The sequence below is a fragment of the Leucopleurus acutus genome (assembly GCF_964270905.1).
Source record: "Leucopleurus acutus genome assembly, chromosome: 10".
NCBI lineage: Eukaryota > Metazoa > Chordata > Mammalia > Artiodactyla > Delphinidae > Leucopleurus > Leucopleurus acutus.
The window spans coordinates 32903703-32918599 of record NC_139153.1 but is presented as its reverse complement, the minus strand read 5'-3'; the positions used below and the strand labels follow the sequence as shown (position 1 = coordinate 32918599).

Sequence of the window (14897 nt, the reverse complement as noted above, 5' to 3'; positions counted from 1 at the left end):
GCTCTCCTAAGAAGTTGCTTAGGATCAGATATATGTTAAACACTAACAACATTTATGAAATGCCATTTGACAAGAGGTTTTTTTTGTAGCATGAATAAAAGCTTTCTTAGTGATGGACAGGAAGCAGTACATAAATTTTTACTAGAATAAAAAATGTAATAATTATATTCATAATTGGCCTGATGTGAATATTAACTAGTTTTACTTTCTTTAATATGAAACTAGTAACAATTTCACGTGTGCCTTTACTTCTTTTATTGTATAAAGGCCATGTTATCTTTAAATGCAGTACATTTATAATAATAATAAAATTGTTTCCATGCTTTGAGGAGATAAAGGCTAAATGTAATGATAAATTTTACTAGAAATTTGCTACTTTAATTTTTTCTGACGTGAAACCAGTGTTTGCCAATAAAACGAGTCTCGCTAAAATGAAACTCCATCTACATTATTGAAATTTATCTTCAATCAAGACCAGAGAACTTTTCTTACCCAGCCCACGAGGATGGGGCCAACGTGCTCAGTTGAGCCATCGGGCTTCCGTACATCTCGAAGCTGACTAAGGAGGTCTGGTAAAAAAAACAAACAGAATGCTTATTTTGAATGCTTATATGAACAGGGCTGGGAGATTTTGGGTTACTCACATTATTACATAACCATGACTGGTTAAAAGACAACTCAAGGCTACAAGTCAAGACTCATTCTGGGAACAAAATTATACCTTCGTGTAGAGGAATCAGGGAGTCCAGTGTTCCAAAAATTTGATTCAACTCTTGTTCTGTCATTATGGAGAGTTTCAGCATGGGGTCATGATAGGCCTGCACAAGAAGGGCAAGAGATGGAGGCAAACATTTAAAATCAGAGGAAGTAAGTTGTTAATGTAAATGCCTTCTGAGAGGCCCTACGCAATAACAAAATATTTGGCTCTCCCCACGACTTCTCCCATAATGCTGCACAAACAGCAGATGGGTGTGGTTGGAGCAGATGAGAATCCAGAATTGCCTTGAGCCTTTTGTGGTTGTTGATGAACCAAAGCAGATTTTTTTAAAGCTTCTTTTTTTAAAATTCTAGTATATCTTACATCTCGGAAAGGGCACAAATCCTAAGTATAGCGCAGATTTGATTTGTATAATGTTTTAAAAATTAACTTTATTGAAGGTCTAGCAGCTTGAAAAACTCCCACTTTATACAAAATTAGTTACTAGCAGGTTATTTTTCAATTAGTCCATATTTAAACTAAGTAAAGGAAGGGGGAAAAAAAGGTGCTTGGTATCCTTTACTATGGATTTGAAGCAAAGAGGGCAAAATCTCTGCCAATCTTATTACCTCTTATTAATGACAATTAAACCACATGAACACATAACTATACCCAGGGCACTGCAATAGAATACAAACACTCAGACCGCACAGTCCCTGCCTTGAAGGAGTTTTATAAAGCTAATTGGGAAGATTAAAAAAAAAAGGCATGGAAAATTAAATATATGTTTAAAAAATAGTTCAAGATTAAAAACAGGACAGTTATCACACTGCAGCAAAAATTCATCAAATCGTAACTGCTCTAGAGGACTGGAGAATTAGAGGTAGAATGGCTAAGGGAGAATTTAAAGATGAGCTGCTTGGCATAGAGAAGGAGGCGGTAAATACTGTCGAAGAAAGTACTGAGACTTGAGTTTGCTTCTGGAAGATAGGTGGATATGGATGGTTGATAGGAAAGGGAAGGGTTTCCAGGAAGGTAGGACCAGCAAAGCAAAGGACAGAAGTGAAAAAGGGAAATCTTGATGCAGGAAGGAGGAGTTGGATGTATGACCAGAAAGATGTCTCCCAGAGTTAAATGCTTTCTTTTTCTTTTTTTTTTTAAAATTAATTATATTTATTTATTTTTGGCTTCGTTGGGTCTTCATTGCTGTGCATGGGCTTTCTTTAGTTGCGGCGAGCAGAGGCTATTCTTCGTTGAGGTGCACCGGCTTCTCATCGTGGTGGCTTCTCTTGTTGCAGAGCACGGGCTCCAGGAGCACAGGCTCAATAGTTGTGGTGCACGGGCTTAGTTGCTTCGCAGCACGTGGGATCTTCCCCGACCAGGGCTCGAACCCGTGTCCCCCTGCATTGGCAGGTGGATTCTTTTTTTTTTTTTTTGCGGTACGCGGGCCTCTCACTGTTGTGGCCTCTCCTGTTGCGGAACACAGGCTCCGGACGCACAGACCCAGCGGCCATGGCTCATGGGCCCAGCTGCTCCGCGGCATGTGGGATCTTCCCGGACCGGGGTACGAACCCGTGTCCCCTGCATCGGCAGGTGGACTCTCAACCACTGCGCCACCAGGGAAGCCCTGGCAGGCAGATTCTTAACCACTGCGCCACCAGGGAAGCCCCTAAATGCCTTCTTTGTCCTCCCCACCTTCCTCCTCCTCAGCCCTGCCCAAAACTCAGTTTCTTGGCTGCTTCCAAGAAAAGCTTGGATAGCCATTTCTCAGGAATGCTACAGATGGGATAAAGTTGGACTAAGGACATTAGCATAAAGTTGAACTAAGGACACTTAAAAGAAGGGAAGTATCTTTACAACCCTCTGATTTTTCAAGGAGGCTGTGAGTATCAGATGAAGGATTCTGGATTTTACCCTCCATGGGGGTCAGTGGAATGGAAAGGTTTTCAAGGAAGGCTGTTGTCAAGACTACACAGACTACAAGGCATGAAATTCCTCTCCCTTCCCACACACAAAGTGATTAAAAACAGGTTTCCATATAAAAGACTCTAACTTACATGATAGTGTGCAGTTGCCTCAATGAACCACTTTACCCACTTACGGGATTCAAATGACTTTCTAAGACATGGTTCCAGTTTCAGATGTCTACACACTCTCTCCCAGGGATGAAGGGGACCTGCATGTGAGACTTCTAGGACAATGAAATGCATGTGAAGCCAGGCCCGATGAACACTTTCTGATTAAACTGAAGTATTCTTTCAGGTGCATTAGAGACATGTAGAGAAGAACCCCTAATGGTGCCAGATCTAGAGCCTTCCTGCTTTGAGACGTTTTCCCCACTACTTGGTTTGTAGGTTCTTCTCAATTTTTGATGACCTGTCTTAGTCATAGAATGAGTACTAATAAAACACAATCTTAGAACTGTAAAATTACTCAGAGGAAAAAAGCAGGAGGTGACTCAAAGGACCACTGGATTCGAATGTACCTTTTTTGCCAATTTCAAGTCCTCTATTAAATCTTCTTCTCCTTGAGAAAGCTCAAAGATGGCCTGCAAGGAAAGGTAAAACACATTTACTGAACTTTCCTTTCATTTTTGAGACCAAATTCAACTGATGCTCAAAGCCCCAAATCTACTTATTTCTTAAGGATTTTTTTTTTTTTTTTTTTTTTTTGCGGTACGCGGGCCTCTCACTGTTGTGGCCTCTCCCGTTGTGGAGCACAGGCTCCAGACGTGCAGGCTCAGCGGCCATGGCTCACGGGCCCAGCCGCTCCGCGGCATGTGGGATCTTCCCGGACCGGGGCACGAACCCATGTCCCCTGCATCAGCAGGCGGACTCTCAACCACTGCGCCACCAGGGAAGCCCTCTTAAGGATTTTTAAAGGATTCTTAAAAAGTTAAATTGACCCGAAGCAATTGCATCTAGTGGCTAAAACCTACAAAGAAAAGATTTTGCAAAACTTCTGTGTAATGTGCCTATTTGTCTGTGGGAGAAAGAGTTTCCACATATGTTTCTAATCCAACAAGTCATATTTCATTTACACAATTGTGATGCAGCTGAACAAGATGGAACTATTTTAGGTGAAATAATTAGTGTCTGAGCCATGGATTCCATGTCTCTTTTGTGAGTGACAATCATAATAAATGATTCGGGGTCTGTTCTCAGTGATGGACATGGAATTATTATTAATTGGGCCATCACAATTTGTCTTCCTTCTATTCAACAGAAGGTAAAATCTCAACAGAAAGCTTTATTCCCATCAGCCACTTGTCTTAAGGCTGTGTTGCAGGAAGAATCCGATATTTTATCACTCTAGACGTCTGGTGAAGTTAATTCATTCTAACTTACTTCTTGGCCCCGCACTGCACAATAAATAAAGTTACAGGAGCTGGCTGTGTGCAAGAGTGTGTAAATGGACGCAATGATTTGCTTCTGTTAAGCCATCATAATTTAAGAGTGATGATGTGCAGAACACTCTTTCTCTCTCATCTGACAGTCTCAACTGTTGGCAAACTTTATGTTATTAAAGAACTACATGCCTGTGGTGACTACTACGTTTCTTTCAGACCAGAGGGAAGAGGTGAGCAGGCTTGGAGAACACCTCCATCCCTGGGGTTGGTGGAGAGCAGGACAATGAATGTGCTCCCTGGCCCAGCGGGCAGAGGCAGAACACTGCACTGGAGGCCAGTGCATGGTGACCCCTCTCAAGGCCCCCAGTAAAGCTTCCATGTCATGCCCTCCTGGTACTCTACTTTGTTTAACCTTTTATTTTGAAATAATTAGACTCACATGAGAAGTTACAAAAATAATACAGAGAGGTCCTTTATAGCCATTACTCAGCTTCCTCCAATGGTGGCAACTTACATAACTACAGAGCATTATCAAAACGAGGACATGGGTGGCTGCAGTACAATTAAATATTTTTACTTGGACCTTCCTCAGATTTCCTTGTATGTCTGTTTTACCAGAGCGCAATGTGGCCCCCAAGAGAGGAAAACCACAAAACCCCACACTGGGATACACCACAGTCAGGTGTCTGTGGAGGGGGGTGGGCAGCACAGTGTGACTCTGAAGACCATGGGATTTGGTTCACTGCTCCAGCTCTGTAACTTTCTAGGTGGGTGACCTCGTGTTCACTGTACCTTAGTAATCTCTTCATCTGCAGAATCAATCCCCCCCTCCTTCCTTCCTTCCCACTGTACAAGTTATATATGCACACTATTACACAGAAAAGTATAAAGAGGAAAATTTAAAATTATCCACAATACCATTTGTTAACCACTGTTAAGATTTTGCCATATTTCTGCAAATGATTTTTTCAGTGTACATGTTATTTTTTAATTATTTATTCATTTTTTAATAGACAAACATTGACATGGTTCAAAATTTACAGCGTAGGAATGGGCACATGGTGAAAACTTCCCTCTCACCTCCTCCTTCTCACCACCCAGTTCACCTCTCAGGAAGCAACAACGTTACCAGCTCCTTACATGTCCTTTCAGAAATATTTTATGCGTCTATGAGCAAATATGCGAGCCCGCGTGTGCGCACACACACACACACATACACACACACTCATTTTTACTTTTTTGACGTAAATGGTAGCATACTATACCACCCTATTTTGTGCCTTGCTTTATTCACCTAGCCATACATACATATCATCACTTCTCGTGTTTCTATAGTTACAGAATGTATGCACATTCACTATGGAACCAGGACCTGGTAATAGATGTTCAGGTTCTTTCTGGCACTATTGTAAACATCACTGTGATGAATAACCTTATACGTGCATCTTTTCATCTGTGTACAAGTGTGCCTGGCTGATAAAGTCCTAGAAAAGAATTGTGGAAGTCAAAAACCCAGAAAGTTTTTAAGTACTCCTTTTGCCAGCGTCAGGTTCTCTGCTAAAATAGATATTCCAAGGATTTCATTAGATGATGCACCTTTGAAGTGTTTAGCACAGCCTGGCACATGACAAGTTCTCTGTAAAGTAGTATTATCATAGCCATCTAGGCTACTGATACAGAAAATTTACAGGGAATGAAATTAACTGCATTCCATATTAAAGTTTTCCCCAAAACTGGATCAAAGTTTCATAAACTGAATATTTTAGAATATTCTAGAAGGTGCTATTAAAATATAAGTAAAATGATTATTTCTGTGAACTCTATGGTCCTAAACAGACACTTCCTGATTCATCTTCTTTGTAAATTCAGATTTTCACATCAGTGTCTTTTTTTTTTTTCTCCCACATCAGTTTCTTTTAAAAGTCAGGGCCACACCCATCCAGCTGGATGCTGGTTTCTCAGCTCCTTACAAGGTCTGACATGCCCATTTGTCATCCTTCTATCAATGCAGTGAAGAACTGACTTGGAGACCATGGTGTAGACCCCAGCTTGGCTCTCGCCTTCAGTGTGCCTTGTTCTAGACACACGGGCAACTCCAGGGGTCCCAGCCTACCTCCTGACGTTTGATTTCCTTGGACGTGAGCATCTGATTGACGCACACGTCGAAGGTCTCACTCCACAGCTTGCTGTCTCTCCGCTTCGTGCTCGAGGGGGCGGCATTTCTGGACCAGGGTCTGGGGGCGAGGAGGTCAGGGCGGCTCTCGCTGCGGAAGCTGATGGAGCGCTAAACAATGAGAAAAACAAACCGTCACGGGGGCAGCAGCAGGACTGGGTGGATCGTTTGAGTGGCTTCCTGTTACTGACAGAGCATAAATCAGACATTTGCAAGAAAGAGAGGACAATGTCACAAGGCCTGTGGGAAGTAGGGCATTGTCTTGTGTCTACGTGCTAAGGAAAATCGGGCAAGGGGCCGCTTTCAGAGACTTGAAGGGAGTATCCGTTCTGCGAGACCGGGATAACCAAGTGTACCACAGCACAAAAACATTTCAGGTCAAATGCATGCGCAAAGGCGGCTCTCAGACAAGTGATGAGCTCTACTTTTCTCCCGTGGACACCTCCGCTCTTGAGAACAACAAAGGTTAACAGTAGTGGATGTCCTTTAAAAAAAAAAAAAGCAAAAAGAACATCTGGCCAGTACTCCTACTCTCCTCCTCCTTCTGGGGACACTGCCTACTCTCCTTGGGTATCCCCTCTCACATAGTTTGGGCAGGCTCCCCCAGACCTGACCAATCAGAGTACTCCACCACCCTGGTTCAGAGGGGGACATGCGATTCCCTGAAATTTGCTGTGTGCTTCATGGGAGAAAGAGCAGAAGATTTTTCCTTTGGGATTGCAAGCTCACGAAATAACATAAGCAGGAGTTTCTTGAGGCAGCTCTCTCTGTTCACACAGAAGAGTGTGTCTACTATAGGAGAGAATAAAGGGACACACAGAATAAGGGATGGAGAGAGAGTCTGAGGGAGGGAAGGAGGGAAGCAGCAAGCTCTACCCACACCCAGCCCCTGGATCTCAGTGTGCTTGAAGCCAGGAAGAGCCACTAAGACTAAGGGCTAATACTGATACATTCCTCTTTCTGTTTACATTCGCCTCAGTTGTGGTTCTCTCTGTCAGTTACCATCTTGGCAGCAAATGATGCCTGTTCCAAGTTATGTTCTTATTTTACAAAGAGGTCCTGGTAGGCTTTGGGGTGGTCTAGTCATCCAAAGTCCTCCCCTGTGGCTGAAACATGCTACCACAGTGCTTTCTCTTGACAAATACAAATGATCAAGAAGAAAGCTGAATGCATCATATTCAGCCTTCATCCTAGATGATTTCAACACACTTACTGGAAACTTTGCCAAAGCAATGAGGTGTTGCTGTGCTGAAAAGCCACATTCTTATTTAGCAAGTGTTCCCTGCCATGGCTGTGGCCACATGTCTATGGCCTTCAATGTGAAGTTCCAACTCCTTATTTTGGCACAGAAGTCCTCTTGTAATCTGACCACAGTCTATCTATCTGGAATCACTTCCTGCCACTCACCCATGAGCCCCCTATTCTCCAGCCCTACTAGGCTATCTGCCATTCCCTAAATGTACCATGCTTTGCCATTTGCTGTGCTTCCTTCAAGCAGTCTTCTCTTCCTGGAATGCTTTTCTTTCGTTGCCTTGCTGGCTAACTCCTAACTGTCCTTGGGATATAACTCAAATACCTCCTCTAGGAAGCCTTTACCAGTGTTCTCCCATCTTTTCCCAGAACAATCTGGACATCTCTCTGATATAATGATGATCAGATTTTATTATACTTATTGGTCACCTGCTCTGAATTATAAACTTCCTGAGGGCAGGAACTGACTTTGCATGTGACATATGAGCCGTCATCTCTGAGACATCTCTGAGTTATAAGGTAGCTTCCAAATATTTTGAGATTCAACCATAAAATTTAAGAAAGTAAAGAAAATTTTAAAAGAACTATTCAACATAAGGGCGTTGTTAAACAAGTTATAATTCATCTGCTTGATAGAATGTTATCTAGCCAATTAAGATAACTCTGAGATACTTTTAACAGCTAAAAATCCCTTCTTTGTAAGTTAAAATAAAATTAGGATTAAAATCTGTGTATGAACACTTTATAATCATGAAAAAATGCACATGAGCAAAGATACAAAGGGAATGCCACCAAATCTATTGTTTTTGCCTGATGACGTTATAGGTAATTTTCACCCTAGTTTACAAATTTGTATAATTCTAGAAAAATGAATAAATGAAAAACATAAAAAGAAACTGCCAAGGGGCTTCAGGGTATCACCACAACCTTCTGGAAGCAGGAAGCGAGCTCTGTTTGCAAGCAGTAACACAGTTCCTCAGGCTGGCCTAGGCACCTGTGAGCTCCTGGGCTCATTAATGAGCTCATGATCACTGGACCAGCCCTGTGAGGGTCAAGAAAGTACTTGCTCCAAATGCATTTTACTAATGGTATCTCACAAATCCCTGTGATCTCTTGAAAACAGGCCTTTATAAACAGTGACCAGACTAATGCTTGCAGATCCCCCCAGCACTCAAAATCAATTAGCCACAGGCACGGAAAGGTCAGAACAAGCAAAGTGAGTCACCAAGTAACTCACTCATCTCAGTTTGCGGTTCTGATGCCAGCTAGGGCAGGAATTAAAGAGCAGAAAGAGAGGAAAACACAAAAAAGAAGATTCAAAATCAAAGACATTTTCCACTTTCACTTGAGAGAATCAACCGCCTTCTTTGTTGCAGTGTCAGCCCCTGACCAACTTCAAGTGTCCCCCGTCCCCACCACCAGTTTGAAAGTAATTTAGGCTAACTTTAAATTTTCATACAAAAATATATAAAATTAAGTACACATCCCCTCATTTTCCCAAGTACACTTCCTAGAAGTAACTGCTATAAGTTTGTTCGGGTCTTTCCACACCTTTTCCATGCACTTGCTAATATTCACAGAAAACAGAATGTCTTCTCTTTTCATTCAACAACATGTCTCTCCACGTTAGAATATAAGACCCACTCTTAAAAAAAAAATAATTTATGGAGGTGAAATTCACATAACACAAAATTAACCACTTTGAAAGTGAACAATTCAGTGGCCTTTAGTACATTCACTGTGTTGTGCAATCACTACCTCTAGCTTGAAAACATTTCCATTGTCCAAAGTCACTCATTCTTTTTTTTAACTGAGGTACAGTTGGTTTACAACATTATATTAGTTTCAGGTGTACAACATAGTGATTCAAACATTTTATAGATTATACTCCATTTATAGTTATTATAAAATATTGGTTATAATCCCTGTGCTATACAATATATCCTTGTAGCTTATTTATTTTATATATAGTAGTTTATACCTCTTAAGTCACCCATTCTTTTTTTTTTATATCTTTATTGGAGGATAATTGCTTTACAATGTTGTGTTAGTTTCTACTGTACAACAAAGTGAATCAGCTATATGTATATGTATATCCCCATATCCCCTCCCTCTTGAGCCTCCACCCATTCTTTTTAATGGCTACAGAGTTAGTGTCCCATAGTCTGGATGGACCACATGGATTTAATCAACCTCCAACTGATGGACATTAAAATCGTTTCCAGTGTCTGGCTATTATAAAAGGTGCCTTAGTGAACATCCTTTATGTATTTATGCTGGTATTTCTGTAAGGCAGATTCCTTAAGTAGAATTCCTTGGTCTAAGAAGTATCAACTTCTTAACATTTTATAAGTACTGGCAAATTGACCTTCAAATAGTCTGTTCAACTTCATAGTCTCCAGAAACGTATATGATAGTACCTTTCCCTTCACACTCATCAATAGGATATTATTGTCAATCTGATAGGAAGAACAAATACATCTTAACTTCAGTTTCATGTTTCGAACATAAGATTGAACATATTTTTATGTTTTTATTGAAAAATTTCCCAGAGTTGGAGACTTTTTTTCTGTTGCAGTTTGGGGGAAAAAAAGAGAGAGGTGAGCTATACTAGGAGCTCCATCTCTAAGAATTCCTGGTTTTGTCTTTCCTTAGTGATTGCTGGGCTTGGGTACTAAGGGGGAAGGGACAGGGATGAAGTTCACCACGTATATCACAGAGGGGCCGTACATACTTGCCCATGCTTAGTACTTCCGATGAGTTCTCTCCGATCCTCACAACCACCCTGAAAGGTGAGAGTTTATTCCCATCTGGCTGATGATTAAACTGAGGCTAGGGAGGCTAAGGTATCTCCCCAACTAGGATTCAAAACCAGATGTGTTTGACTCCAAGACCTGAGCTCTTTCTACTACGGGGACTGTACCTGCTGTTTACATGCAAATCCTGCATTGCAGGGAGGTTTCAGTCAGATGGGACTCAGCCTTCTTGGAGTTTAAGTCTAGTTAAGAAGAGGGAATGCATTTGCTCAGTTTTAGGAATAATGACTGAGTGGCTCTTTGACCAATCAAACTTCAGATTTACACCTTTAATTTGGATGGATTAAAACAAAAACAAACATTTTGTCTTTTTAAAACTCCACTTAGAAAGGGGAAGGACGCTGAAAGGAAGAATCCCAAAGAAATAAAGAATGCTGGACAGAGGTATGGTTAGCAGCTGGCTGGCCCTGGAGACAGCTCACAGCCAACCAGGCCCAAGCCATGGGGGGGTGTTCATGACAGTGCTGACCACACACCATACCTGCACCCCTACCAGTCATCAGTACAGCTGGCCACAATTAGATGAGAGGATTGGAGCTGGCGGAGAAAAAGTGACTACTGCTAGGAGGAAAAATCCAAAGAAGAGGAATGCCTTGAGAGAGAGGAGAACAGCCACATCCCTTCCAGTGCCCCTGCCACTGCCCATCCCCCTGCTCTGGCTCTCTTTCACCATGTGCTGTGTGATATCATTTACCGGTTTGTTTCTGACACGTCTGTTTCCTCCCAATAGAAGGTAAGCTCCTTGAAGACAAGGATATCTATTTGTTCTGTTCACTGACGGATTCACCAACACTGGCACATGGTAGAACCTCAACAATTTTGCTTAATGAATGAATGTCATTGCTTGTATGTGCTGGGCTCTGTGAGTGGGGCTTTAGAGCCCTGCTATGCCCAAGAGGTGAGGATTCCTACCCTTTTTTTATAGATGAGGAAACTTGAGGCTCAGAGAGGGTGATTCTTTGCTGAAGGTCATGCAGCTAATAAATGGTGCTCCAGAATTTAATAACCCAGGTCAATGGTGAACTCAGGATGACAATCCACATCTGGTCTATTTGAGTGCAACTCTCCCCCATCCCCTTGCAATTTTTTTTTAAATGCTTTTTTAAAAAAATTAATTTATTTTATTTTTGGCTGCGTTGGGTCTTCGTTGCTGCGCGTGGGCTTTCTCTAGTTGCGGCGAGCAGGGGCTGCTCTTCATTGCGGTGCGCAGGCTTCTCATTGCGGTGGCTTCTCTTGTTGCTGAGCACGGGCTCTAGGCACACGGACTTCAGTAGTTGTGGCACGAGGGCTCGGTAGCTGTGGCTCTTGGGCTTGGTAGTTGTGGCTCGTGGGCTCTAGAGCGCAGGCTCAGTAGTTGTAGTGCATGGGCTTAGTTGCTCTGTGGTACGTGGGATCTTCCCGGACCAGGGCTCGAACCCGTGTCCCCTGCATTGGCAGGTGGATTCTTAACCACTATGCCACCAGGGAAGCCCCCACTTGCAATTTTTAACCAATATCCTACCCTGCTTCCTCTAGGGTAAAATTTAAAGTGTGTTGGAATGCATGTGCCCAAATAGATGAGTCTCAGGCTACTTCTCAGTCTGTGATAGGGAATCTCAGCCTTGCCACCACTAATGTTTTGGACCAGAATATTCTTTGTTGTGAAGGGCTGTCCTGTGCATTGCAGGATGTTTAATATTATCCTTACCTCTAACCACTAGATGACAGTAGTTCCCCCTCCACCTCAAGCTGTGACAACCAACACATCTGCAGATGCTGTTGAATGTCCCTTGGGGTGAGAAACACTGGTCCACGGTGACCAGGAGAGGCTCACTTCAAAGTAAGGGACCCAGCTTGGAAGGGGCTGGATTCAAAACAGAATCATGTACATAGGTCCCCCTAGTTATGGGGATTCTGGGCCTGGACTGAAAAATGTTCCAGGACAAGCAAGATTTTCCATGAGGGAATCTGGCCCAGAAAATGAGTCAAAAGCCCAAAGCTCATAGTTACTGGCAGCTAAAATAACAATGGCCCCACAGCAGGCACAGATACTGCAGATTTAGGAAATGGGTGCTCATGTTTATGCCTGAACTGGCTATATGGAAAAGATGCTGTAGGTGGGAAAAGGGGGCCCCTTTACACATGTCAGAGGAAATGTAAACCCAGCACGTTAGGCATGATGGAAGATTTGGTTTGTTAATGCTGCCTGTTCCGTGGGGTACTCCCTTGTCCTTTTCCCAAAACAGAAGGTCTCTACGGCCAAAGATAACATGCTCCAATAAAGAGTTCAAGCCAGGGAAATTCTCTACATTTACCATTGCTATTTTGTAGCAGATAGCTTACTGTTAAATGGATTGACATACTTCACTCTGTATGACAGACTCTAGGTCCACCCACCTCACTACCAGTAACTCAATTTCGTTTCTTTTTATGGCTAAGTAATACTCCATTGTATATATGTGCCACATCTTCTTTATCCATTCATCTGTCAATGGACATTTTGGTTGCTTCCATGTCCTGGCTATTGTGCAGAAAAGCACACAATAGGTTTTTTCCCTATAAAGTGGTGATGAATTCTACCCTGCAGAGTTTTGAATGAGGCCACGAACATAAAGGACCTTGCACAGAGCTTGGCTTGCTATAAATACTGAACTAATGGAAGATGTTAGTACTAAATTTAAAATGACAACCTTTAAATTGCAATAGTCAACTATTACAACAGTCTAATTGTTATTGCAGGAATGGTAAAGAACAGCAGAAAATCAGGAGTTCCTTTTAGCACAGAATACAGGTTACTCCTCAACTACATCCTTACCTTCCAGACAGGTAATAAGTACGGTTTCTGGTTGCTTCCCCCAACATACACACACACACACACACACACACACACACACACACACACACACACACACACACACACACACACACACACACACACACACACACACACACCCCTCTACCCCTTGGGCTCATTCTCCACAACTGCCAAATAACTTAGGACCAAAGATTTTATCAGCTATAGAAAGTATATGACCTTGGACCAAGGGGTGATATTTGAGGTCCTTGGAGAAGAAAATCATGGTTGCCAGCCCATGGAGATTAAGCACATATGCTGGTACTCTTCCTACTTACTTCTCAGATCTAGATGGCATCAGTCTTTCCACACTCCTTCCTCAAACCTGAAATGTCCTCTCTCCCCTTCATCCTCATCATCTCTGAGCCATTCCAGGCCCAACACAAACCCTTGCACCCTTGCCCAAAGAGAGGGAGAAATGTGACTATGAGTCTAGAATTAGGATGTGAGAACACAAAGAAGCAATTCTGTCCAAGACAGATACATGTCAAAAGTAGAGGCCTGATGCTCAACATCACTAATTATCAGAGAAACGCAAACTGAAACTACAATGAAGTATCACCTCATACCAGTCAGAATGGCCATCATGAAAAAGTCTACAAACAATAAATGCTGGAAAGGGGTGGAGAAAAGGGAACCCTCCTACCCTGCAGGTGGGAACTAAAAATAGAACAACTGTATGATCCAGCAATCCCACTCCTGAGCATACACCTGGAGAAAACCATAATTTGAAAAGATACATTCACCACAATGTTCAGTGCAGCACAATTTACAATAGCCAAGACATGGAAGCAACCTAAAGGTCCATCGACAGAGGAATGGATAAAGAAGGTGTGGTACATATACACAATGGAATATTACTCAGCTGTAAAAAGAATGAAATAATGCCTTTTGCAGCAACATGGATGGATCTAGAGATTATCATACTAAGTGAAGTCAGACAGAAAAAGACAAATATCATATGATATCACTTATAGGTAGAATCTAAAAAAATGATACAAATGAACTTATTTACAAAACAGAAACAGACTCACAGACTTCAAAAACAAACTTATGGTTACCAAAGGGGAAACGTGTGGGGGGTGATAAATTAGGAGTTTGGGATAAACATATATGTACACATTACTATATATAAGATAGATAATCAACAAGCACCTACTGTATAGCACAGGGAACTCTACTCAACATTTTGTAATAACCTATTTGGGAAAAGAATCTGAAAAAGAATGGATATATGTATATGTATAGCTGAATCACTTTGCTGTACACCTGAAACTAACACAACATTGTAAATCAACTATACTCCAATCAAAAAAAAAAAAAAAGTAGAGGCCTAGCACTAGTGCTATCAGATGGCTTGGTGTTTACACTCTTTGACCAGAATTCCACTTCTGGCAACATAATGTAAGGAAAGAAGAAATAAAGACATATACAAGATTTGTGATCAGGATGTTTAAAGCAGTACTATCTATAATGGTGGAAAAATCCAAACAATTTAAGTATTCAGCAATAGAAGGGTGATTGAATAAACATACATCCTTTTGACAAAATACTATATGAACCGATTAAGAATTGAGATCATGAAAAATATTTAATGACGTGAAAATGTCTTTATACTGTAAGGTTATTTTATACTGTTAAGACAAAAGCAAGTTAAAAAATAGTATGATTACAATTTTGTTTTTAAAAAATACTCACACAAGTATATAGTAAAAGAAAAGTTTGCCTGAGTAGATACCAAAATGTTAATAGAAGTTTTTTGGTGATGGGAAGATGGG

At 41.6% G+C, this 14897-nt stretch overlaps 2 protein-coding genes across 5 annotated transcripts in view; both read right to left on the bottom strand.

The window, feature by feature from the left end:
* The window catches only part of ARF4 (ARF GTPase 4), a 1077785-nt gene that overhangs the window by 344541 nt on the left and 718347 nt on the right, over nt 1-14897 (bottom strand). The window lies entirely within an intron of this gene.
* ARHGEF3 (Rho guanine nucleotide exchange factor 3) overlaps nt 1-14897 on the bottom strand; it is a gene marked incomplete at its 5' end in the record, with an annotated part of 270965 nt that overhangs the window by 19162 nt on the left and 236906 nt on the right. For all 4 annotated transcript variants that reach the window (XM_082849015.1, XM_082849012.1, XM_082849014.1 and 1 more), the window contains 4 exons: nt 493-569; nt 722-818; nt 3183-3245; nt 6160-6330. In XM_082849015.1, the coding sequence (XP_082705141.1) occupies nt 493-569; nt 722-818; nt 3183-3245; nt 6160-6330 (408 nt within the window). The remainder of the gene's footprint in view (nt 1-492; nt 570-721; nt 819-3182; nt 3246-6159; nt 6331-14897) is intronic.